This window comes from Phodopus roborovskii, unplaced genomic scaffold (assembly GCF_943737965.1).
Source record: "Phodopus roborovskii unplaced genomic scaffold, PHOROB, whole genome shotgun sequence".
NCBI classification, from domain to species: Eukaryota; Metazoa; Chordata; class Mammalia; order Rodentia; family Cricetidae; genus Phodopus; species Phodopus roborovskii.
In genome coordinates, this window is record NW_026126480.1 from 41,144,631 (window position 1) to 41,171,540 (window position 26,910).

General features: G+C 48.1%; 1 protein-coding gene across 1 annotated transcript; it reads right to left on the reverse strand.

The window, feature by feature from the left end:
• Nucleotides 1–526: 526 nt before the first annotated feature.
• Ctbp2 (C-terminal binding protein 2) lies at nucleotides 527–25,786 on the reverse strand. Its single transcript, XM_051193212.1, has 9 exons — nucleotides 24,088–25,786; nucleotides 11,486–11,640; nucleotides 11,114–11,258; nucleotides 8,342–8,548; nucleotides 4,804–5,018; nucleotides 4,346–4,476; nucleotides 3,742–3,869; nucleotides 3,250–3,367; nucleotides 527–1,874 (listed from the first exon to the last, which is right to left on the reverse strand). Exons 1-9 carry the CDS (start codon nucleotides 25,769–25,771, stop codon nucleotides 1,694–1,696), a joined length of 2,964 nt encoding a protein of 987 aa, XP_051049169.1. The 5' UTR covers nucleotides 25,772–25,786; the 3' UTR covers nucleotides 527–1,693.
• Between the last annotated feature and the right edge of the window lie 1,124 nt (nucleotides 25,787–26,910).

Sequence of the window (26,910 nt, forward strand, 5' to 3'; positions counted from 1 at the left end):
CTGTGCCAGACATAATGACTATAAAGTAAAATGCTGCTGTATAGACAGTTGGGACCTCTTTTTCATTGGCCATGTTTTCCATGTTTTTGAGAAGACCTGTTATTGTCAAGGGAGTGTTCTTACTACCTTTGTGCTTTCCATGTGTGGTCATTTTATAGGGCAGTTAAGATGGGGCACTCTTGAAAAGAAGGCAGGCCAGGAAGTTGGGAAGGATAAGGAAAGATTTAGAGTATAAAACTTGGAATTGTGGGACTTTAAAGTGTTCAATGGTATTTTAAAAGGTAAGTAGAACTTTGAAGTTCTCTGTGGCCACAATGATAATTATTTTGTACCCCCCCCAAAAAAAGGGTGACAATTCTAAAAGTTGACCAGTTTCTAGAATTTACTTCACTCTAATGCACTGCCTTATCTAATTTGGACTGTGAGGTTAGACAGTGTCACCACAAGAGTTGGAAACAATGTGATGACATCTCAAGGGCTAACTAACTTTTATAGGTGAGATGTACTTAAATGTCAGGACTTAACAGAAATTTTAATTACTTTTATTGAAAACTGCACTGAATGCTAAATGTCCACCTTTACAACAAACAAATACAGTAACGGTAACTCACACTAAAACAAAACATACTTCTGATAGCCATTATTTTTCTGTTTGGGACAGTTTAAAGTTTTTTCTTTTTGTCACAAAAACAGGAATGTACCTATACAAAGGCTCAAAATAGGCCATCTTTAGAAACAAAAAGGCAATGATTCACAAAAGACTATGAATAGAACATATAACTAGCTGATACAAATCTAATAGGATTTGTTAAAATCAGTCACATCTAATAGCACATCTGAAGTGTTCTTGTATAAAATATCACGTGAAGAAAAGAATTTATCAATGTCTAAAAAAGTGGGTTTGTTCATAGACAATCTGACAAGTTACCATAAAAAGTGTTTCCTGAGACATAAGGAAATGCAACATTATTCTTCTTGAACCCTTCTCGTCCAAGACTTTCCACTCAATAAAATAGCTGAGGATCTGAAACTGAGAAAATATATTTGAGTACAAACAGCTTGTGAAACTTAATACTTTTTTCTTTTTGTTCTTTTCCTTTTTTTTTTTTTTTTTTGTTTTGTTTTTGCATCATCAGAGGGTTTTTTACCGAACTCACAACCAACTTTGCCTGCTCAGAGTTGTCACTTGTGTACTTCTTCAATCCTGTGCATGTAGATGTCTACACAGGCAAACATGTCCTCCCCATCTTGTCTTAATCTTCCTACCAGCAAAGGTGGCAACCAGCCCCTGGAGAGCAAAGGGACTAGTCTTGATGGGGATTTCCTTTCTCTCTCTTTTTATTAATATTTGGAGCTCTTGATGCAACATTCTAGAGCAAGTTGCTCAGGACCTGCTGTGCCCAAGGGACTGATAAAGGAAAGCTCTATTTATTCTTTGTGATTTGATGCACAGATGAAAAACTTAACACACAATAACAGAAGTTGGTCGTTAATAAGTCACGTCCTAGTCTTTCCACACTTCCAGAAGCAGACACCATCTTCAGGATTCTAGTTCTTGTAGCTTTAACACGGCAACATCAGTGATGTCCAGGATCAGTTTTAAAGACCATCAAATTCCTTTTCTTAGTTCATCTGTTTGCTACTGTCTCTTGGTCCCAAGTTTATCTGAATGATTACCTTGTAGCAATATCTGCTATTGCTCGTTGGGGTGCTCTCTATTGTCCCCATGTTTTGTGGGCTGGTTGGGGGAGGGAGCTTGGGAAGGATGTGCCACTGTGGGGAGGTTGTGAGTCACCGGGATGCCTCCTGGGATGATCCCTTCCATTGCTGCAGGAAGCCCTCCAGGAGCCACCCCGACAATGCCTGGGGGATACCTGAGGAGCACACAGAAACAAGGCCTTAAGTTCAGGAGAGCTACCAAATTCTCATAAAGGGTTGTTATCTTTTTCCCCAAAGCAAAGAAAAACTAGGTTTTTATATAGAACTGTGGAATGTAGCACACTGAAGTTTTAATTAAAAGCCATAGACAACAGGAAGGTTTTTGTATATACTAATTTGTGGAGGTTTTGTTTAAAGCACAACAAAAAACAATCTAAAAATATCCAAATACTCTGTACAGGTTAGACTTAAGCTTCCAGGAACTGAAAAACAGACATGTGGCTCATTAGCTACTGAAGAAACTGATATGATGGTTGCTCAAAGAGGAGGGCTGGTACAGTAGTAGGCTGTTGGTCTAGTATCTCTATATGAGGAAACAACACGAGGTACTGTGTATGAGGGTGAGCTGCCTACAGAGCATATGGGTCTATGGGTACAGTGTGACCCAGGGCATAAACTCAGACCAGTGCTTTGTAAATGAGGTAGCAAGGATGGTGTCTCACACTGGACACACCAGCACCTCTCCAGACCTTTGTTAAGTGCCTTCTAAGCTTTAACCCTTAGCAGTCCCATGAAATGTTTCAGAGGACCAAAAAGTCTTATTTGTTGAAGGAATTGAGAAGGCTCTTAAGGGTAAACACAAACATGCACAAGTGGCAAAAGTCCTTAAGATTGGCTCCAGGTTTGGTGGTTCATCAGAACTCAAGGCAGGGGGCATAGGAGTTTCCACTGATTGGAGGCTAACCTGCACTAGAGTGATACATACCATCTGACAACAAACAGCACCCTCAGATAAACAAAGGCCAGACTGAGTGTACTAGGAAGACTCATGTGCTCTATATGTATATACATAGCTTCTTCAGAGCTCTGTTACATATAAAACCAGGAACACGTGACAATGCCCTATCAGATTTCTAGCTGTCTTGGCTGGGAGTGGGAATATCACTCAACATTATAGTACATAGTACACTGGGCCCCAGATGGGAATGTTGTTAAGTGTTCACAAGCTGGGCTGTGGCTTTCCCCACTATCTATGCTCAGTGGAATTAATTTCCCTAGAGCCTAGCAATAATGGTAAAAGGGGATCATGGGAACCTCCAGAAATGACACTATTGCTTCCTTTAAGTGTATCTCTTCCTATTAGGTTTTCCTTGGACAGAAGAGTTGAACATGGAATTATTAATATATTCCCCAAGACTTGGTCTCATTATTTAAGAGGGGGTTTTAGCAGGGGTTATATCACCTTAAAACTCCAGAAAAGAACTATGGAGCCCTTCCCCTGCATGGAATATGAGTGGGCTTTTCTTGCCTCCTCTTGTCCTTAGGGATAAGATGCTACCAGGTCCAGAAAACTTCACTTCTCCTTCTCACCTGTATGTGGCACCATTGAGCTCAGGATGAATTGCTTGCTGGTCGATGACTGACCAAGGAGCTGAAGTAACGAAGAATTCTTTGTTGACACAGTTTCGCAAGCTTTCTGGGATGCGACCTAGAGTGGGAGGGTTATGATTAATCATGTGCATATTACAAGCATGTGCTTAGTGTGTGTGCGCCATGGCACATGCCTGGCAGTAAGAGGACAATTCTGTGAGGGTTCCTGTGATTGAACTCAGGTTTGGAAGATTGTTCCTTTAAGCAGCTTGAGCCATACTTGCATTTTTAAGGCCACAGGATGTTCCTATTCTATTTCGCGGCTTTGGCTTAAGCCACTAAGACAAGGGCCTTCTTCTGTCTTTGGCTACCCTCTGTAATAGGGAAGCTGGATTCCTCTTTGAAATTTAGTTCTTAGTTCATATAACTCAGATACTTTTAACTAGCAGGATTAGAGAGGACGGCACCATGTTGGGGGTGGAGGCTGCTCACCTGTGATTGCTCGGCGGATCTCAGTGGCAGCTGCTTCCCTCATCTCCAGTGATGCTTGTTCACTGTACCAGGCTGTGTGAGGCGTGCAGATGAGATTTGGTGCATCTTTCAATGGGCCCTGAGCGAAGCTGGTGAACGGAAATGTAGTCAATAAAAATGGAGTTTAATACAATTACTACTCATTATGGGAGGCCTCGAGGCCATTTGGAACAGTAGCTGTGTATGTTAGCAGAGAAAAGGGAAAAGCCCTGTGTCAGATTTCATTAGGAAGGGAACTGGCGAACAAGTCACCATAACTATGAGAGCAGGTATACCAGATTTGGGGGGGGGGGGGGGGGGAGTCACTTAAGGGATTCCTTCCAGTCAGAATGAATATTCCAGGATCTACACATAAGAGACGACACCACCACTTTGCTTTTCTGTCCCAGACCTCTCTAATGTCCTTTGGGGATCTTTCTACAACACTGCAGTGTCTCGAGGACCCTGATCTAAGCACTTTTGCATAATTTTCTACCCAGGTTATTGTGTTAGAAAGTGTTTCAAGTTCAAAGTGTTGGACGGGATTCCTGATAGGAAGACAGAAGCGTGGCAGCCACACACATACCTGAATGGCTCAGACTCGTGCACATCAAGGGCTGCTCCTCGTATCCTTCCCTCTTTGAGGGCCTGAGCTAGGGCTTTCTCATCCACCAGACCACCTCGGGCTGCATTCACAAGGAATGCTCCTTGCCTCATCTGCAGAAGGAAAGAGGAAGCAGTCATACTGTGGGAATCTCTGGAATGGAGGCTTAAACTATGAGGGGCTGTTCATGGAAAGGGGTTGGGAAGAAATGGAGGCCAGACTGTTCCCTTCTTCACAGGGCCATGAGGTATGGAAGGCTGGAACTGTCGTTTGGCTGCCTGAAGGGATGGATGGGAGCCAATTGGGCTATAACCCTTATTACTGATTGTCCCAGGGTCATTTCCCTGCATACAACTGTGCCCATGAGCTTGCTTCCATTGCCCATGGCAGGTGCTGTAAACACTGGCAGAATATCTGGGCAAACTTGCTTTCCCAGTTACCTGCTTGATAGTGAAGTCGTTGATGAGGTGGTGGTTATGCTCATTCAGATTGCAGTGCAGGGAGACACAGTCACTCTGATACAGCAGGTCTTGCAGGGTGTAGACCCTTTGCACGCCCAGAGACCGCTCTATCCCATCCTGTAAGTAGGGGTCATAAAATATGACGCTGAATCCAAAGGCCTTGGCTCGAACTGCAACTGCCTGCCCCGTGCGACCTGTGCAGAGACAGAATGTTCAGGTGAGTAAGGCCTGCAGAACCTGTGTGCTGTCCCCCTATGTCCAGGGACCTGAGATAGTCTGCATTTCTGGGAAATGCTACCAAGTTACCAAAGTGTGTCCCTGACTGTGATGATGTTATATCTGCCATGGGGCTTTATAAAAGGTGTCTGTGGGTCTGTACACTTAAGCATAGGTATCTATAGGCCAGAAGAGCACATCTGTGCTGCTATGGCTAGTCTTACGTCAGTTTGACACAAGCTAGAGTTACATGAAGGGAAGGAACCTCAATTGAGAAGGTGACTGATGAAGGACCCAAGCCCATTGTGGGTGGTGACATCCCTGAGCAGGTAGTCCTGGGTTCTATAAGAAAGCAGGCAGGCTGAGGAAGCCAGTAAGTGGCACTCCTTCATGGTCTCTGCATCATCTCCTTGCCTGTTTATGAGTTTCTGTCCTGCCTTCCTTTGGTAATGAACAGTGATAGAAAGTGTTACCTCCCCAACTTACTTTTTTGGTCATGGTGTTTTGTCAGCAATAGTAATGATAACTAAGGCAAGTTGGTACTAGGATAGTGGGGGTATCGTTGTAACAGACCTGACCATGTTGTTTTGGGGAGGATTGTGGAAGGACTTTGGAACCTTGAGCTTGAAAAGCTATTGAGTGTTAACACTTAGTGAGCTGTCTGTTCTGTAGGAACTTGGAAGAACGTTGGGAGTGAGCTTGGCAGTAGTGTTGCACACCTTTGTTCCCAACAGTTGGCAGAGGCAGGCTGATCTCTGAATTGGAGGCTGGCCTGGTCTACAGAGTGAGTTCCAGGACAGCCAAGGTTACACAGAGTCCCTGTCTTGAAAAACCACAAAAGAATGTTGAGAGACATGCAGAGGATAGAGACCTGGCTTGTGAAGGTTCAGAAGGAAATTTAAAGACTGTCATAAATGTTGGCTATTTTGAATAAAGATTCTGTCATTCTGGTGAGCTGTGATTAATAAGAGACTTAAATGAAATCTTTGTGTTACTGGGAAAATTGATAATTGGTTAACAGGAGCTAAGAAATAAGTGGTGATTAATTAAGGCATGAAAGGGTCATGGAGAATGGCTAAGACTCACTGTGAGAGGCCAGGAAAGGGCATTGGTGAAGGTGCAGCCTCAGTGGCAGTTGGAGGCCCAGGACTAAAGGGGTGATGGGTAGAAGTTGAGGCTTGGCACCATAAGGAAGGCCTATGAGAGACTATTGGTCAAAGTGCAGCATATTGGAGATGCCAGTATCGTGTGACCACCAAGAACAGGATTCACATTGGAGTGGTGCCAGCAGGAACCTAGAAGAGAAGCTGTGCGTGTTGCAGGGCAGAGTTGGAGAAGTGACCCAAGCCCCCGTAGGGATGCCCAAAAGATCATAAGTGAGTTGCAGACACTGGACACTCAGTTATTTATGTTGTTGGAGTTCGGTTTTGCTCAGACGGGAGGATTGTGACTTTGCCCTGGTTCTTCCCTCTTGAAATAAAAGAGTATTTATTTGTTGACTTTACTGGAACATACATTTGAGGCTTTGAATTTTAAAAGATCTTGTATTTTTAAGATATTAGCTATTTTAAAAGGGACTAAAATGCTAATGTGCTTGAATTTGTTAAGACCGTGGTTTGTATTTTTAAGAGATTAGCTATTTTAAAAGTGACTAAAATGTTAATGTGCATGAATTTGTTAAGAAGTGAGGCAACCTCAACTGGGAAAATGCCACCCCAAAACTGGAGTTACAGGCATTGTGAGCTGCCTAGTGTGGGTCCTGGGAACCAAACCTGGGCCCTCTGAGGAGCCACTCACAGCCTTAGCTGATGTGCCACCTCTCCAGCCCAAAATTATCCTCCTAACCAGGGACATTTTCAAAACTGTCCATCAGGACGTCACGTGCCCTTTCCTCAGGTCCAAATATCACTACTATGCTTACAGTTGCTCATCTTTGTTTGCGTAGTGGACTTTTTAACTTGAGTGTCATTCCTTGATGCTCTCTCAGTATGTAAATGTCAATGTTTCTAGACTAATGTCTTGGATTTGCCTTTATGGGGAGTATGATGGTCAAAATACCATTGCCCTAAGGCTGGCAAACAGGCTGGCAAACAAACTTTCCATATTATAATGTATGTCAGATAGCAGGACAGGAAAGCACCTGAACTCCTGATCCCAACAGTACTTCCTGTTAAATGATGGTTTTTAGCTTGAAAACAAAATGGTTTGAGGTATAATGTTGGACTGGAATCTACCTAGGCAAACTCCAAAGTATACCTTTTCTAAAAACCCTGTTCAAACCAAGAGTAGTGGTGCACGACTTTAATCCCAGGATTTGGGAGGTGGAGGCAGAGGCAGAGGCATATGGTTGTCTGCTCATATTTAGTACCTGCATATCTGAAGATCCGTGAAACACCACGGAGTCTTCCCCAGAATAATTAACTCAGACCCTGACTGCTCCAGAGGCTGGAGTGGGATGATGCTCTGTAGAAAGATAAGTTCCCTTGGAGTCACCCAGCAAATCCCCCCTCTTTTCAAACTGCCTCTCAGAAGCCTTGACAGCCTCTCAGAAGCCAGCCCTGAGCTAAAGGTGCTGTGAATCGGGAAGTTTTCTGCAAGCCAGAATTGAATTATGTGTTCCTTATGCTGTCTTTGAGCCAAGAAGCAGCAGCCATGTATCCCCTGCTCCCACCTCATGCTCTAGTTACAGAACAGGAAATGGAGGCAGAGAAGCCAAATAATTCCTCAAGGTTATGGAGTTAGTAAATGGTGGCAACCAGCTAGGAGTCCCATTGGAGCCCGTGTGGATAACAGCAACAGCACGTGTCTACCTCACATCCCGATCAAACTTTCCTCAGTCCCCTGCCACATTTGCTGGAGACTCCCAGGGCCTCTGCTCAAGCATCTCCATGGCAACAACCAGGTCCAGAAAGATTGTGTCTTGTCCCATTCTCACAAGAGATTTCCAAGCCCACAGCCTGGCATTACCCTGAGGCTTGAATCTTTAAGTGACTTCATGCTACTGCTGGGGGGGGGGGGGGTGGAGTGTCATCTGTATTCAAGAGCCTTCAGGACCTATGGCCTAGGCTGCCTCTCACCACGAGTTTCACACATTGTACAGCCAACCCTTTACCCTCTGCCTCAGGGAGATTCTTCCCTGCCACAGTAGAGGGTGCACTCCTGCTGTGTCACTGACCAGGAACAGACACAGACTGGTAGCACGGGCCCAGATCTCAGCCCCCCACCACGTTCTCTCACTGTTCTTGATCCTTGACCTCCCCACCCCAACCCTCTCACCAAATCAGTCTCAAGAGGCACATACCAAAGCCGATGAGGCCCAGTGTTTCCCCTCGGATCCGAGCAGCTCCTGAGGCAACCTCGCGGATCTGTTCCACGCTCTGCACCCGTGTGCCTTCTCGTAGGGCCTGGTACAGCCATGTGTTCCGCCGATACAGATTGAGGATGTGGCAGACAGTGGAATCGGCCGTCTCCTCAACTGCAGCAGATGGGATGTTGCAAACAGCGATCCCTGAAAGGGCAATGGCCAGGCTCAGAGGTGAGCAAAGCCCCAGGATTCCCAGGCACCCTGCTTAGAAATGGATGCCTATGTCCAGGGTTGGGTCAGGTTTTCGGTAGGCCCTCTTCGTCTCAGGAGTCCTTACCACTAACTACACCCAAATCCAACATGGCTTATATAGGTTCATGTCTTAACTCACAGCCAACCCAACACCCCTTCTTTCCAGCCTTAGGCCCAAAGGAGTCTTGAAGCAAACAGGAAGCTAGTGGGTGCTTCAGTCCCAGCTCTACCCGGGCAAGGACAGGAAGGACTAGAAATCCACTCTTCCAGGCTCATTCTGGAGCTATAGGCAAGAGACTGACTACACCTTATGTACCCTAATGTAAACTCTAACACCTTACTAATTACTGTTCATACACAGCTCAATGCAAGTGTGCTGACACACACCTCTAACCCTAATGTCGAAGGCTGAGGCAGGAGGATATTGACTTCAGAGTTAGCCATGGTCCTAAAGCTCATGGTTTGTCTGATTCTGGCAGAAAGCAAGAGGCCTGAGGGCACCTGAGGTGGACCTGTCAGACAACGAACTAAGCCCCTAGGAGGGGTAATGAGCACCAACTTCCCTTGAGCAGGGGGTGTTGGGAAAGGGTAGTAGCTTTCCCTGCCATTCTTCGGGCCAAAAGGCTCCATTTTGATTGACAGGTGCCATCTGGGCAGCAAGGTGCAGCTACCTTCAAGGGGGCCTTGGGTTCTGTTAGCTTTTCAAGTATGGGGGAATAAGGAAGAAAATCATTGATAGCCCCTTAAATGCCTTAGATCCATGGTATTATGTCTCATCCTGCTACTATGGCTGTCCTGGGGTCCAGTGATAAGGGACCACCTCCTAGGAAAACAGACGGCTCACTAAGAAGGATGGCACCATGAGCAGGCCAACCTCACTGCCTGGCTGCAGTTGGCTTCTCGGGGCTACAGATAAATTTGCTAAGGGACCTTGGTGGTAGAAGCTATCTTTCCTATGAGGCAAAGAGCAGTAATCCTGCAAAAGACAGGGGCCCTGTGCATTTGAAATGACTCAGCACAGGATCTCAGGCTATTATTAGATTGTAATGACATGTAAGAAACCTTAGGCACTAAGGACCATTTTCAGGTTCTGATTACTGCCCCGTGGGTAACCAGATCCAGCTGTGTGCCCAGCTGTGGCTCAGGGATGTCATAGCTTAGCTGACCAAAGACAATCAGTGCAAGCAGGTCCCCATATGATAAAGGCAAGGTAAGAGTTCTATAAAAAGAGGGAAACCAAGGCAGGGTGTTTGCTCAACTCAAAACCACAATGTGGATATGTCTGCAACTCTAGAGATCCACCTGCCGCTTCCTGCCCAGAGTGCTGTTGCCTCCTCCCGGCTCAGATACATATTTGAAAACAGGCATATTTGTTCCTATCTGGAAACATCGTTTCACTTTCTTTTTCTTGAGACAGACCAGTAGCTAAGGATAGCCTCGAACTTTCTCTGCAAACCAGGGCAGCCTCAATTTTAAGAGATCTGTCTGCGTCTTCATCCCCCATGCCATGATGGAAGGTATACACCACCACACCAGGTAGTTTTTCGATTAAACTCAGGTATGTAGCCCCACATCAACCAAAAGGTCTCAGAGGGGCAGTAACTGGAAAGGAACATGGCTGCTCAAGCTGGGGACATAGAAAGCCGTCATTACCCAGGACTCTGGAGAAAAAACTGACTATGATTGCTTCCCCTTCACCTGGGGTCTCTGCCTTCCCCGTGAGGCTGTCCTACAAACATACTGTGAACATAGGCTGGTGCCACCGGACACTGCTTCCTTTGCCCTTTTCTTACTGTGGGATGCAAGCCCATAACTGTTGCTCTAAACGCAAAGAAACTGAAAACTAAAACAAGCACCCACCCCTCTCAAAGGCTCAACTCTGAAGGGAAACTGGGTATCAGGGCTGCTTTGGTGGCCAGCATGGCAAGTGTATCTGGGCTATATAGACAGAGTCTAGGAATCCCAGGAGCCCTTGGGGGTGTGGCACCAGCAGGCCAATGGTATGAGCATTGCTATGGCCAGGGTAGTGTGGCAACATTGGTACTTGGGTTTCCAGTTATTCGCCTCGTGAATAAAAAGGTGGCACACTCCAGGAACAGACCATATACTGTGGCTCTGAGGCTCCTCCCAGTGACCCTCTAAGCCCAGGCTCAGTGTCTTGGGCCTGTGTTGCCAGTGTACACTACTTTTCATGGGAGTGGACATTCAGGTACCCTACCTTCCTTCTTAGCTTTCTACCCGCCGTCTATGGTTTCCTCTGGGAAGCACCCTAGGATTGGATGGTGGGCAGTGGCCAGCTTGTTCTGGTGTGCTCTGTGAGGAACTCATTAGTCTACTGCTTATCTTATCAAGATCTTTCCAGCCTCTGAACCTGCCGGGAGCTCTGGGGCTGGGCAAAGGTGCATGGGAAAATGGAAACAAGACTCTCTAGGACAACTGCCCAGCATTCTGAGTTCTGTCCATTCCCCTGTCCACAAAGCATGGCTTCCAGGCAACCAGTATGTCTCTCCGACTCACCGAGCTCACCAGCAGCCTTGATGTCCACGTTGTCATAGCCACTGCCAATTCGCACGATCACTCGCAGAGCCTTGAACTTCTCCAGGTCTTCCCTGGTGAGGGTGATAGTGTGGTACATCATGGCACCCACAGCCTCATTCAACACCTGTGGGCAGGGACATGAGTCACAGGTCAGACAGAGTTCCTGGGTACACAGGGCTCGGAGCTGTTGTTAGGATTCTAGGATGGAGACACAGTGGAGTAAGTGCCTGAGGACGGCACAGCGGGCTAAGGATATCAGGATTTCCAAACATGGCATTCCTGTATATGACTACTGTGCTTACTGACATCAGCTGGCCTGGAGGGGCCCAGGTAGGGTGGGGTGCAACCCACCTTCTCATGGATTTCCTGAGTGGACTGTGCATCGCAGAAGGCCACAGTGGCCAGGTCCTTCAGGATGGGCATTTCCACAGTACAGTCTCTGCCATCTAGCAGTGCCACTAGGGGGCGGGGATGCAGGGGGCCGTTCATGATCTGGGGGCGGATACCTATAAGGAGAGAGGAAAAGTGTGGTAAGTACACTGTGGGGAGGGTGTAAGGGGACATCTCGGTGGGGGGTGGGGGGGATGGAGTGGGAATGAGGGATGATGGTGTTCCTAGGTCACAGGTTTAATAACTAGAGGTTAATAGTACAGGGTTCTGGTATGAACTTGCTTCTCTCTAAGACACAGAGGGGCGATTGTGTAGCTCACTTGAATTGCCCTTGCTCCATGAAGTTGCTCCATGAAGTAAAACTCTGGGCCAGTGAGATGGCTCAGGGGGGTAAAGGCACTTAGCCATCCAGCTTGATGCAGCCTCAGGGTGACTGACTCCCACAGTGCAGAAGAGAACTGACCCCCTACAAGTTGTCCTATGGTTTCCACATGTGAACATGCACAGACACACACACAACACACCCCTACCCCTCTTTCTTTCAAGAAATATGAAGTTAAAAAAAAAAAAAAAAAAAAAAAAAAAAACCAAGACCCCTAGACTGAGGCCACACAGCAGGCCCAGCTCACTACGGGGTATACCACTGCTGGGCTGGTGGTCGTGGATGCTAGAAGGAGTCATCAACAATTCTTGTGAACAAGCCAGCAAGCAGCATTCCTCTATGGCTTTCGCTTCAGTTCCTGCCCTGGGTTTCCCTTAGCAATGGATTATGACCTGAGAGTTGTAAACTAGAACAAACCCTTTCCTCCTGGAATTGTTTACAGTTCAGTTTTCATCACAGCAATAGAAGCCCTTAATACAACCCTCCCAACAAAAGCTCCTGGGCTGCCTTTGAACTGCTTGGGAGGGGCCTGGGCATGTGGGATCCTCTTGCATCACACAGGCTCATGGAGCTAGCCACATACTACAGTGAGAATGAGGAAAGATATGTTTCCTCGAGAGCTGTGTCCACCTTCCGCTGGTACTGTCACTGTTTTTGCATGCCAAGACATCCTCACACCATACCCACACAATTAGAACAGACAGTGAGCCCAGAGCAGAGTGTGTCTTTGTCCTAGTCTCAGGAGAACAAGCTTCATTAAAAGGGACTCATAGGCCATCTCTGTCCTAATGGCAGCCAGATAGACCCTGATGTTGAAGCATGAGTAGTCCCAAGTTCTTCAATCCCTTCATATGGCCAATGGCAAAGTAGTGAGCAGGGCACGCCCCAAGTCCTCACTGGCCCATGGCTCAGGTAACTGACAGGTTGGTAGGTACTAAGAGAAAACAATCGCCTCAGTACTCCCTCTGTCCATAGTACGTCCAGGTGAGGTTCCTGGAGATACCTACTGTCACCAGATGAGCAGCTGAAGTATATAAGGTTCTGATGCTACCCTGCCTTCTTTTTACTAAGGGAGCATGTAAAATGGCCAAATTCTAAGAACATGGGCTGACACCTTCCCCAGACTCCCAAGATGCTTGGCTTTGGATAGTGCTACCAGGATGGTTCCTTGTACAAGTCAGAAGTTTGGGTATTAATTAAGTAGTAGTTTACCTTACCTTGTCAATGAGCAAGACAGTGCCAAGAACAAACCAGAGCCATCCAGTACATCTGGAGTGGCTGAGAGCCACCATCTAAAATGTCCATCCACAGTACCAGAGCATGTTATCTGTTACCCGGGTAACAGACTCCAGGTTGCCTAGCAATCAATCAGTTCCCTCCCTGACTCGGTCTCCTTTTTCTTTGGTGAATCCTGTCCTTTGTTCTTTCCTTTGGCTGAGGAGGGGTGACAGTACCCTCAGGACACCTGGCCAAGGCCTGAACTATGAATCCCTGTGGATTAAACTCTGAACGGGGTGGGGTGGGAGAATGAGGGGGACAGAGACCTGTTGGCTGGGTAAGGATGATACCTTGGAACTTAGCAGAGGAGCTGAGGACTACCTGTCCACTTCATATCAGGGACACAAACTCAGAGGTAGAGAGAGCCCTGGTGATCTTAGCATACAACTCCCAGCAGACCCACCTCCCAACTCTTTCAACACTTCTGACAAACTGCCCCATTTTACAGACTAGGGTGCCATGGGAACATCCCAGGGTAAAGTACATTAATGACACACATATGGCCCTCAGAGGTGGGGAATCTGTCCTCTGGTTGGCCCCTGGCCTGGAGCCATGGCTCGTTTCTTCAATTGGCAGGGGAATTTTTGGGAGAAGGAAGCCCAAGGCAGAGTACCTAATGAGAATGCCTTCCAAAATGTTGTTTAGGATGCCAGTTACTAGGATACTGCTCATGCCTTTTCCACATAGTCAAACCCTGAGACTGACAAGGACCTGGCAATGAAGTCGCCATGATCCTCCACCTCCCACATACTCGGGAGACACCTGATGACAAAGTGTTCAGTGATTACACAAAATGATGATATATCCCTCTATCCCCTCCACAGACTTGTTCTGCCCAACAACAATTAGGCTTGTTATGGGAATGGGGGCAGTGGCCCGCCTGATGGGTGGTGCTGAGAACTCAGTTCCCTTGGTGTCAATTACTAGCCAGCTCCAGGACTGCCTCTATACAACATGGATCTTACTCTTCTATCTCTCTGGAGCCACAGAGCTACAAATCCCTGGGTGTAATACTGCTTGGAGATGAAGCCAAGCGGGTCACATTTACACTGGCCATCTGGCTAATACCAGGTTCAAAGGCCTTGCAGACCCCAAGTGACCTCTAGAAAAGAGACATAGGCAGCTTCTGGCCAACCAGACGCTGAGTCACTGTAGATGGAAAAAGCACTGTATGACACTGCATGTCCAGAAACACATGATCTCATCCAACATACACCCAAATCTATGAGCAGAAAACACCATCAAATCCCTTAAAGTATTAGAATGACCCTCCAGGATGGAAAGGCTGGAGTTACCTCCTGGCTTGGGATCTACCCGTGGCTGTCATGCTTCCCAAAGCAGCAGTACCAGAAGGGAAATGTGATCCTGTTCCACAATTGCGCCCTGTTATCTCTGAGACCCACTTTCCATTTTTTTGAACATTGTATGAATAAAGATGAAGAAAGACAGGAATCCATTTCTAAAATACTGTCTGAATATGTTTCTGTTGCTTGCAGATTAAGAACCTAGGTTTAAGGGATGGAGGGATGAGATTCTGTGGTTAAGAGGACATATTCTTGTTGAGGACAGAGGCCTCTCCATTCCTGGCTCCCACATGGTGAAGTTACATCTGGTAACTTCAGTTCTAGAAGATGTGTTGCCCTCTTGTGGCCTCCATGGGCACTGCATGCACCTGAGGCATATACACATACACATGCAAGCAAAAATACCCATACATACAAAAACCTGGCTGCCTTTGGATTCCAAGAATTTGAATACCTCACTCCAAAGCAAAGTAGGACTTGAGACGTGGGCCATAATGTAAGCATGTTCCCTAAGGGTTCTTCTCTGGGACTTTGGTCCTTGGTTCTTAGTACAGCGGGGGTATGTGTTCTTGGAAGGGAGTAAGGATTTCTGAGTTTCTGCAGAGGATGTTATATATGTGAGCCAGTCCTGTGCTTCCCATTACAGGTACTGTCACCATCTTCTGTATACACTCTGCACATGATGTTATCTGCTGTTGGGACAGAAGCTGGCAATGTACTCTGGAAGCCCTAACACTTTACACTGGCCAAGCTGGAATCAGGATTCAAAGACCAGGAACTCAGGGGTGGCACTGAGGCACAGCCTCTTATATGCTTAAGAGAGTTTGCTGGAACTTTAGATGTTTCCCATCAGCTCTCCACTTTCTGAGTAGCATCAGATTGCTACCTAGAGGCCATTGATTTTAAACTAACTTGCTGTGCTGCAAAACCTAAGGGATACACACAGGAATGGCAAGGTCAAGGCAGTCAAGCTGACAGGGAGTTAAGCAGCCCCTACAGAGATTTCAAGATGAAAACGTGTCGTCCATGGAGTGCTATGTGCCTGGCATGATGTTAGGTCTGTAAATGATTCATTACCAGCTCCGAGACCCACAAGATAACTGGTAAAGCACCAGAGTCATATGGGTGGCTCCCAGACTCATCCACAGGGCTACAGAGCCTAGAAGGCGGAACCAGTGATAGAGATCTAGGAGGTGCTACCATCTGCAAGGTATACCCCTCACAAGGCCCAATGGAATCCCCCAGTGTCTTAAGACCAGCCTCCCCATTGGTATGGATTTTTCCCTATTACATGGTCACTTTCCAAGTGGGACCTGACCCTCCTGGCTGAGCACAATTTCTTCATTTCTAGAAAGTCAGGTGGAAAACCATAACTGAGATGTGACATGCGTGTGTGTGTGTGTGTGTATGTATGTATGTACACATATCAAAGGCTTGGATTTCACAATGCAAACCCAAAATTGAGGCTCAGGTCAGGGTGGGGGCTCCATGCTGACACAGCGGTCATGTGGCTCAGCCTCAGTGCACCCCGGCATATGACTATGTGGAGAGGAAGGTGCCTTTGTTCTGCCAACACATTTAAGCACATCATAGAACCCGTCCTGCCAGTGTAGGGATATAAGAAGGTTCTCAGAGCAGTAAATGCAGCAGTGGAGCCCAGCTCTGCACCAGGAAGCCTGGGAGAATCTTAGAGGCAGCCATTCAGATGGCAAATCTTGCTAAGAGTCACCTCTTTATGTCACACCAGCTGAAAAGTCAGAAGACACCACAGGGATCAGGAGCCTCCGCTTTTGTTGGCATAGCTCTGAGCTCGCAGACCTTGTGGATCTGGTGTCTCAGCACCAGGGTGCAACCACAGGGCAAGGGAACTCCCAGCCAGGAACTAGTGACCTTGAATGGAGGGAAGGTGCCTCAAGGTCAGTCAGTGTTTACCCACCACAGAAACAAGACGAGCCTGGAATGAAACCATGTGGGGACACACCCGCACAGGAGGAGGAGGCAGGGACCACCAACACAAGAGGAAGGCAGCAACAGCTGCACAGTGGGGCAGACACCTGCTAAGAAATCCCATAATCCCCTCAAACCCGAGCGCTAAGCTGTGCCAGATTCTGAGAAGAATGCCTAGGATTAAGAACCACTGGCTGAGAGGTCTCCATTATTTCTAGAATGATCAGCTAGGGAGCAAAAAACTTTAGGTGCACCCCAGAAGGGCAAGGTAGCTGGGCCCAGGAACAGGCAGAGATGGTTGAGAAAGGACTCACTGCTACTGCATAAGTCCCAAGGGGCTAGCTAGTCACTAGACCTCTCCAGGAGAGAGGCTGAGGCCTTCTTAAGGCAGGAGTTAACTCAGGCCCTGCAGACTTCCTGTATGTGCACCTGTATGTTTGGGTGGGAGGCCTTCCAGAGGGAATATGGAGCCTACACTGGCTCAGTAACAGGAAAGCAAACTTAGAATACTCTCCCACCCCAAAGAGACCAGCATCTGCTGTTACTTCATCTGGCTCCACCCAGAACCCCAAGACAGACATCTCCATAGCTTGTCCAGAGCACGCAGACAGGAAAATGATAGGTACTTTCTCCTCCCATGACAGCCATGCTTGCACTTTTCTGGTACTGGGGTTCTGTCACTTGCCAGTCTCCAGCAGCTGCTGGTACTCAGAAATGAAATGACTCCTAATAATTTCCTTGTCACCAGAAGCCAGCCCATAGACAGCACATCTCTGCTGACTGCAGACTAGTATTGGGTCCCTGAAGAGCACTGACCAGGAATGGCGTGTTAAAGTTCTCAGCCAAGGACATAGGCTCTGCTGGTGTTCTTGCTAAGATGGGCCGCATGTCCTACATCCCTGGTGGCCTGCCTCACCAGGGTGGTCCCTGAGCGCCAAGGACAGAAGATGGGTTGGAAGGATGAGGTCCTGGGTCTGGTTATCTCTATGCGGGAAGATGAATCAGTTCCTCAATGAGTGAGACGCCGAGTGATGGAATTTACTGCTTCCCACATCACTCTTTCAAAAGCAGGTTCTAATTTTCCAACACAGAAAAGAAAGTGAGGGCAAGGAGCATGCTGAATTCTCTCAAGGTCACAGAGGAGGGCTTGACTCAATTCCACTTTACTCTAGAGCCTGAGTGAGAAGTGGTGTAAAGCTGTCTGGCTGGCCCACAGGAGCATTCACAAGCACTGGAACAGTGACCTAAACCTCATGCCAGGGATGCATCCAAGAAAACACATCAAGCCTTCTAGAAAAAAATACCAAAAGCACCTCCTATTGCTGCCTCAGTGGGGCAGGTTGGTCTTCAGATTCCTCATTCATTGAGCAGACCCACCTACCCACCCATCAAAGACAGGAGTCCCCAGTTCAGAACCACACAGGGCCAAAGATCTCACCAGGCAGGTTTCTTCCCTAGGTGGGGTCTTAGGCTTTGAGCCCTAAGAGAAAAACTATCATTCTGTAGCACCAAGGAAGAGAAATACTTCAAACTCCTTTTGATTTTACAAGGCTTCTGAGGTTCACCCCTGAGGAGCTGGTCCCTGGAGTCCTCAGAGCTGTAGATATATGATTTAGTGCCCTTTCTCCCCAAGCTTGAACTGGGGATACCTGGTCACTGTTCACAGTGGCCTGTGACTCAACATGTACTGATGCCGCACCAGATAAGATATACCCTGGCCCAGAGTAAACACAGGATTCCACAAAGCTGTGTGTGACTTCCTCTGAAGGAACAGCCTTGAGGCAGCCTGTGGCTGGTGTCTCAGATGCCCTGAGCTTTGCATGCACCACTGGCCCATGGGCCAGACAAGGTGTGATGAAACCTTGAGATAGCAAGGGGACTCCTGGGCTTCTGCCAAGGCACTGACTCAGAAGGCACATCCTCCCACAAAGCCTCAGGCAGAGAGAATTCAGGGACCACACTTCTGCCATAATGAGCAAGATCGGGAGGGCAGGGGTGCAGACTGCCACACTCTGAGACTTCCCAGAGCCACTCATTGTAGCCTAGGTGACCCTTCCACACAGAAACTGTAAGAGAAGGCTCCAAAGGATAGGACCCAAATCAAGTACCTGCCAATCAAAGCTCCCTGTGTATTTCTGCTAGTAATTCCATGTGGCACGTGGGGCGTTTACTGCACATCTGTTTCTCCCACTTTCAATCAGGCCAGAGAAGAAAGATGTGTTCCACCTCCCTCTGATGCACTAGCAGAGTTTTCTAGAGAAAGTGCAGCCTGGAATGTGTGTCAAGACACCTCTCTCCCCTTTCCTGTCACGAGACTCATTTACCAGATTTTGTTGGAACTGTGCACAGGCCAGCCAAGTGGGAAACCATTCTTGCAAGCTCGTGACCAACAGACAGAAAGAGCCACACACTTCTGCAAAGCCAGGACAGAGTAACGCAACAGAGTAGCATTGCTCATGACTGACTGCAGGCAGGAACCACCAAACAAATACCTTCCCCCTGAGTACAGCCTATGCCCTGTGTGGTCCCAGAGCAAGGCCTGGCTAGTTCCGAGGCACATCCTTCCTGGCTTTAAAGAACACAAAATTCCAACCTCCCACGTCACCCATGTAGCTAAAACCTGGAGGCCTTTTTCTGGTCTCCAGTCACTGCCTTGCAGTGCAGCCCTGGATGCTTCTAAGAAGGAGCATCGTGACAGGATGTGAGTAGCCCTTAAATGCTAAAACTGTGCCCATGGCCACAGAAGAACACCAGAGATAAACACCATGGAAGACTGGAACAGAAAAGAAACCTGCCCAAGGCATCTGGAAGTGGATGGGACCCACACAGGAACTTGCAGAGCCCATGGGGGGACCCTGGCATCTCACCCTGATGTCAAGGTCATTGTGCTCAGACTGTCCTTACTGAAGGCTGAGAGCACCCACTATGTTTAAGTACCTGGGGTCCCGGACCTAGCACAGGGCTTAAACACAAGCTAGGGTATAGAGTGGGGAAGGGAAGCCTTGGCCAGCCCAAGGGATCTGTGAGGATGTATGTGCCAGTTTCTCTTGGCACTTGCAGGGCCTTTTGTGCAAAAACCAGGAGGCAGCAGCAACTGGGATGGCAAAGGCCTGGGAGCCCCCTGTGCTCACACCCACAAAGGCACAGCGAGAGGCACAGCTAACTCATGCCCGAGGACTAGGATTGTCTGTGGGCAGCCTCGTCCCTGGGAATGGAACACATGTTATCTTGCCCCTCCAAAGGGGGCCGGTGCCCGGCAGACCTGGCTCAGTACTCTCTCTATATCACCAAAGTAAGCACAGATGTTACTGTCATTCTGAAGCTAAGGCAGCCCCTGGGGGCCAGCAGGAGAGAGGAGAGGCCCCGTCTGCACGAGTTTTTAAGACCCACAAAGAAGGTGACTCTTGAGGACTCTTCTGTAGGCTCACCATCTGTGAGGCCAGAAGGCTGACTTTCCCAAGTGTGGCAGCTGGTCGGGCTCTACCACTCCTTTCCAAAGTCACTTTTTCTAAGTATTCTAGGTTCAAATTCCCACATACAGGGAAACACTAGATAGAATGTACCAAGTCACATTTATCACTCTCTGTATTAAGGGCATCCGACAGAGAAGTCCTCAAGCAGGGAGGGAGGCCAGCTTTGAGCAGTGTAGATACAGGAAATGGACCACTAAACTCTCAATTGTCTAGACAAGATTTCCTACTGTCCAGTCTAGCCTGGATGTGGGGGAACTACAGAGGGAGCAGCCACTCTCCAGGGCCCAAAACTACCAGGAAGAGTCAAGTAACTTCAATTGGAGAGGGGCTTTGATGAGCCTGAATGGCAAAGACAATAACACAGGCACCTGCTGTAAGACAAGGAAGGCCAAAAATGCACAGGAGAGATGCTTCAAGGAAGTAAACTTCAACCCTAGAGCCAGCAACTCGTTAGCTAGGTGTCCAATCAAGAGGACACATCAAGGTCATTAAGAGAAGGTTCCCCCGTAATAAAAACTCTTGGGTTTGGTCCCAGAAGAATAATCTATTCCTTGTGTTCAGGCTCACCAGGAATGATCTGTGTTCTGTCCTGGTTCCCTGGTTTCATTTTTTTTTTTTTTTTCTTTGCCCATTTAATAGTGTCCTTGTTGTAGTTGCTGATAGCTTGGTCCTGGTCCTCTAGGGACCAAAGAACAGCTTGCCTTCTATTTAATGAAGAGACTGCTCTTCACTAAGGAGGAAATTCCCCAACTCCTTATAAAGCAAAGAGTTTGGTCATGTGGTCAGAGCAGCTCAGGACCAAATGTAGCCCTGATGCAGGCAGCAGATAGGGACAGAGCCACACATAGGCCCTCCTTGGGCTCAAGATACCTAGAGTGGTGAATGGATACAGTGCAGAGCTTCGAAACTTCAAGGACGCCATGTCCTGCATCCTTACAAACCCAAAAGCCCACCCTCAGCATGAAGAAAGCGCTTCAAAGAGAGACATTTGAGGGAATCACGGGGGCCCTGTGGGAGCAGCCCACATCATAACTCTGATAGCACCAAGGCAACATTTCTAATCAGATCATGTGTTCACATGGTACACCACACCATTGGATAAAAACAGCCATATATTTTTTTTTTTTCCAACTGAACTTAAAGAGTCCTTAGTAACAGCCCTGGCAACGAGAGAACTAGAATGTAGGTTTCAGGTACTTCATTTGTGCAGCTAACATTAAGAAAAATAGCTGGGGATAAGGGAGGTGCGTGCGTGACTGCATCACACACAGGAAAGAAACTGAACCCTGAGCGTAGCCCTTGGTTGAGCACTGGCAAAATGTGCTTTGTAGGATCTAGGAAAGATGGGATGGAAAACGGCCACTGCCATACTGGTGTTTTGCTTGATGCTCCTTGGCATCTAGTATAGAGAGGCTCAGACTCTTGGCCACTGGTGACAACACGTGACAAGACACTGTGTCAGCGGGCCATGTCAGTGTGGGCTGGAGAGCCGACCCACCAGGTGCCATCAGCTAATCCTGTGCATCTGCCTGCCTTGCCTTGCTGTTTTGAACTGCTTGGTTGATGGGCTGGGACAGGACTGGCAAATAAGCCTATTGTGTATATATACCAAACAAAGAAAACACCAGTATCCACATTGTGTCTAAAGAGCCAGACAAGACCCTTAAAAAACACCCAAAACAATTCTGCTGCTGCAAATATTTGACATTACCTCACCATAAGGGCAGGAGAAAGGGGGGGGGGGGGAGGAGTTAACTTCCAGGCATTCCAGGATCTCCCATAATGGGTGGAAACAAACAGTTTGGTGAAATCAAAATGAACAAATCAGTCAGGCTGACTAACCCTGCCACAATGAGTAACATACATGACGACTCCATTTCAAGATCAGAGGTTGCCATCTCTGAGCCCAAAGGCAAGTCAGGCTGCCCAGCAATGTGCCTCGGGTCTCAGGTGCTTTTCACCTCTCTGGGGCTTAGCACCCCCCTGCCTGAAGGCATGCCTATAGACACTCCATGAAGTCTCCTGCTGCCTTCGGCACACCCCGATCTGGTTGTAGACTCCATGAAACAAACCTGTCACCCAAATGCCATTCATACAGCTGAAAGGCAGCCAGGAAGCCAAGGCCCTGCCCCCAGCCCTGACAGGGTAGAGCCATAATGCCACACGGAGTGTACGATAAGGAACAAGGATGGCAACTGCTGCTCTGGGATAGATCATTTGACAGAGAAATTTATTTGCTGGCAGACTTCCGACTGCAGGCTTGCTCGGCACTGGCTCGCTGCCATGCAAATGAAATAAAAATCAATATCCTTGGGTCTGTAAAACAGTGTATCAACAATCACACTCCAAACAACTTATATAACATACCTCACCCTGTACCCGAATAGCAGTGAGTATTTTTGTTCTAACACAGCACAAAATAAACAGAAAGGGGGTGGGGGGGACAAGGCAGTTTTGCAGGACCTCCTCCTTCAGCAAAACCTTTCCAGGACTTCAATGAGGAGATAATCTTTCTGTGATTATGACCAAACCCTTCCGTTGCTTAGCAACACATAATTAAGGAATATGTTTTCAGATCCGCTTTGCAAGCCTAGCCATTATCAGATGAAATTACTGGAGCAACAAATGTCATCGCCATGCAAATTAGTTGGTTGCAAAGAAAGAATGTTGGATTGAGACAGAAAGAAGGCTCAAGCCCTCCAAACTTATCGACTCCCCTCCTGGCTCACATGGGTTTCAAAGTTAATATGTAATCAGACTTTAAAAAAAAAAAAAAAAAAAAAGGCAAGGGACGGGGGTGCAAAGACAAAATCACTAGCAAGAGAAAAACAAGAAAAAAAGGAAAAATACACAGGGTGGAGTAGGAAACCACCCCCAAGCAGTTAGCCAGTCTCTTTATGAAAACAAAGTGCCTGACATGTCAGTCACTCTATGCCATCCTTATAGAAAAATCTATCTTAGGGCTTGTAAGGCCAGGTCCCTCCAAGACCGTTTTAAAGGACACTGTAGAAAATGTACAGCATTTTCCACTCCACTACTCCTCATCTCCATGCTAGATAGTTTTAGAATGCATTTTAGGATGTATTTGAGGGCTCGGTAGTTAAGAGTACTTGCTAAGTGACTCTGGGTTCGACTCCTAGCACCTAGATCAGGCAGCTAACATCCACCTTTAACTCTAGTCCTAGGGCATTCAATGCCCTCTTCTGGCTTTCGGGAGCCCTGTCACACATATACAAATACGCAGGCACCCGTGCATACACATAAACCAAACCAAAACAAAAATTAATATAAAATGGTGTCATTTTCTAAATTATGTATGTTGGATGGCAAAGGTGAGATGAGAACTGACCTTTTATTTCAGTCAAGACTGCTCAGAGGACGCCCGCCAAGAAGTTTAACCATGGTGTCCAATGAAAAACATGCAATGAATCAATCACGCCCGGCTTTTGCTGGGAAGAAAACCACCTAGAATTCCTCCCTCCCCCTTCAACGTGGAATTATTATCTTCCTCACAAACAAGCAGAATTCCCAACCGTATTTTCTAAAACGAGAGGCTAAATCTGTTTTTTCAAACAGTTCTAAGGGATTTCAACATGTTGCTTTGTTTAGCCCATAACTGTGGAAACAGACGTGTTCTTATCGGCAGTGGGGAATCTTTCCCTTTGATATGTGTGCTGGACTTGCAGAGGGGTGCTGACTACATTGCCAGGCATTTTTACCAGCAAATTATCCATGCACAATTTATAGTAGGCATTCCACCACATACTCTTGGCTTTCCCAAATCTACTCAACGGAACTGAGAACCACCTGTCTCACACATTAAAAAAAAAAAAAAAAAAAAAAAAAAAAAGGGGGGGGGGCGGAGAGACAGTCTCTCCAAATGGCTTCTGATCCTCTGCTGAAAATGGCTATGTTTCAGCAGTAGGAGAGGAAATCAGCAAACTGCAGCTTAACCTGCTACATAAATCTGTAGGATCAAGAACAGACCACGGGAGGAGGAAACTGACCCCAGCATTCACCCTGGTGATGATCTATCTGATAGGGTGGGGAAGGGGGGCAGGGGGGGCGAGGCACATTATCTACTCTGTAAGTATCACCAGTGCCAACAAACCATTCCCTTCTAACCCTCTGTACCCTCCCCTGACCCCTTGAACTCCCGGTCGGGAAGGGTTAAGTTACTTGGTTCTGGAGTCAGCATGGTTGACACGATGATGGGGGCCCCTGTCCGCCGAGCCACCTTCTGGTACGGAGAATGAGGTGTGTGGAGGCTTTGGCTGACTGGTGGCAGAGAAGACAGCTCCATGGGGACCGTTGCAGGTTTCCGCAGGAGCTGGGGGCTGCCATGAGGGCTGGGCAGTGGAGGGGTGGTCACACTGCGCTCCCTCTTCAGCAGTTCCATGGGCACCGTGTACGAAGTGGAGTAGGCTGTTCTGTGACTCGATTGAAGGGGGACAGAAGGGCCTGGGTTAGTCAAGGCTACCCCAGCTTGTGAAGGGTATGAGGGAGCCAGCCGTGCTGTTAGGGCACAAGGAGTAGGAGAACTGTACCCAGAGTTCAAATGTACGTAGGGGGGCTGGGCCCCCACCACTGGGGCAGAGTAAGTAGCTGCTGTCTCCAGGAGGTGCTGGGAAGGTGCGCTGGAGGGGCGGCGAGCTAGATCTCCAGCTCGAGGAGTTGGTGCCTGCAAAGGCCCAGCAGGGTGAAACTGCAGGGCTGTGGTACCCAGCGAGGCCAAATCATTGGGCAGCAGTTCACTTCGGTGGCTGAAGCTACTGGACCGAGTACGAGATGGAGGGCCTGTCCGGTCCTGTCTCCGAAATTGCATCTCTGTCCTGCAGCTGCTGGCTAGGCGGCTCAGGACCCGGGCCTGGCCCAGGTTGGGTGCAACGGATTTGATGTCAGCATCCTCCAGGGTGGCCAAGACGGCTGGGGAGTCGAAACCTTGCTGTAATAGGGCAGCCAGGGTGGCCTCGGCCACACCCTCTGCCCGAAGCAGGGCCAGAAACTCGGGGTACACTGTCCTTTTGCCCCCAGGCCCCTGGAACGTAGACAGGTCAGCTTCATAATTCTCATAGGTCAGCTTTGAGTGGACATTTTCCCGGGTAGGCCCATAGCCTCTATTCAGGGAACCTGGGGCTGCCCCTGTGCTGTTCTCGGTAGGAGCAGCTGAGTTGGGGTCTACAACCAGGCATGTTGGGGCCACCTGTCTGGTAGGCGTAGAATCAACAGTTCTTTCACAGACATCATTGTAGACTTGACTGGGGGTGGGGGAGTGGGTGGGGACCTCCATCCCTAACCTTGTATCAGGCTGTTCCCTTCCATACCTCCCAGGAGATGGAGCCCTGCCATGTGCCCTCTGCCCGTGCGGGATGGTTTTACCCCCAGATTCCCGGTACAGTTGGCCAGAATCCTGCAGAGCTGGTAACTGGCCTTGTACCTGCTCCCACGGCACTCTGCTGCCAAGTACTCCGTAGCTGGGCACCGGCCGGCCGGCTCCTGGGTCCCGATAGAAGGGAGGCTCCTTGGGTACCCTGGTGCCCCTGGATGGGTCGCCATAATAGTCTTGTGGGAGCATGGAGCCACGGCCAGACATCACTGCCTGTCTGCTGTCGTAGAAGGCGAAGTCAGGCACAGAGCCCTTTCTTGACGGCAGCGAGTTATAGAAAGCTTCTCGGGGTAGGTAAGGTTCAGTGTCCTGTGCGTAGTGGTTTAGCAGCTCACACCAGGTCCCTTCTCCAGGACCACACGTCAGAGAACTTCTCCTCCCTGGAGGCCCAGCATTCTCCCAGGGGACCTCATACCAGCCAGCAGCATCCCAGCTCTGAGAACGGCCAATATTGATGTGCCTGCTGGGAACCGGCATTGGCAGAGCAAATGACTACGGCAAAGGCAGGGAGGAAGCCTTTCTTTATAAATCTTCAATTACATACATCAAAACCAGACCTGGCCGCACGCAAGCCCTCCCGAGACGGCAGGAACAACCAACTGGGGGTTTCTGTTTCAAGGCACGACCTAAATTATTAATCCTCTGAAACCTTAGTAGGCAAAAAGCAGACTCACGGTAACTTTGCCTCACTCGCCAACGGTAGCCTGCAAGGTCTGTCCTGTGTGACTCTAGCCCAGGCAGGAGGCTCTACTCCAGCCTTCCGGGCCCTTTCTGGTGTCTGTGCTCACATGGCCCGCAGCTCCTGCAGCGTGAGGATTAGGAGCTAAATAAAACCCCTAAAGCTTTTGTTCCATGTGACATCTCAGACTGATGAAACTGGCCGCCTGCTTTAGCCAGGCCTACAACAGGCAGCTGGGAATGATCCCACATGGGTTCTCCCCCTGAGCTTGAGGCCCCCCCCAATCCCTTGTCCAGTTTTTTTTTTTTTTTTTAAATCCCTCTCGGGGGAGCCCCTGACCAGTCCCTGTCCACTGATGGCAAGAGAAGCAAACCAGGACTGCTTAGCTGTCTACCCATGAGACATTAATCCGAAAACACACAGCTAGAACATCAAATGGAGGTGTACAGGAGAGCCTTGCGGCTGTTTCCCGAATGTGAGGTGTTCTGAGAAGCAGACTGCAGTCCCTGGCTTTTAGAGTCTGGTTATTAGAGATTAAACAGGTTTCACTGCTCTAATCTAAAGAGACTCGCCACCTTAAGATGATCGAAAGACAAATTCTTGTATACGTCCAGGGGAAAAGACCCAGTCAACAAGGGTCAGCCACGAAGGAAGAAACCCAGGGACTCCTGTGCTTCCATGTCACCCTGTGTGACATGTGCAGAGAGCCTCAACCATCCTTGCCTCTGCCCCACACCTGCGTCATAGACTTCACAAAATAAACCAAGGTGGCGATCAAGAAGTATATTTAAATGAGATAACTGTATAAAGCCATGAGACCAAAGAATCATGTGCCTTCACCTACTTCCCTCTTAACCTAAGATTTAACTAGAACCTTCAACTAGAGAAATACCAACCATTTAAATGAAAAGATTTAAATATAACAAGTATGGAAAAT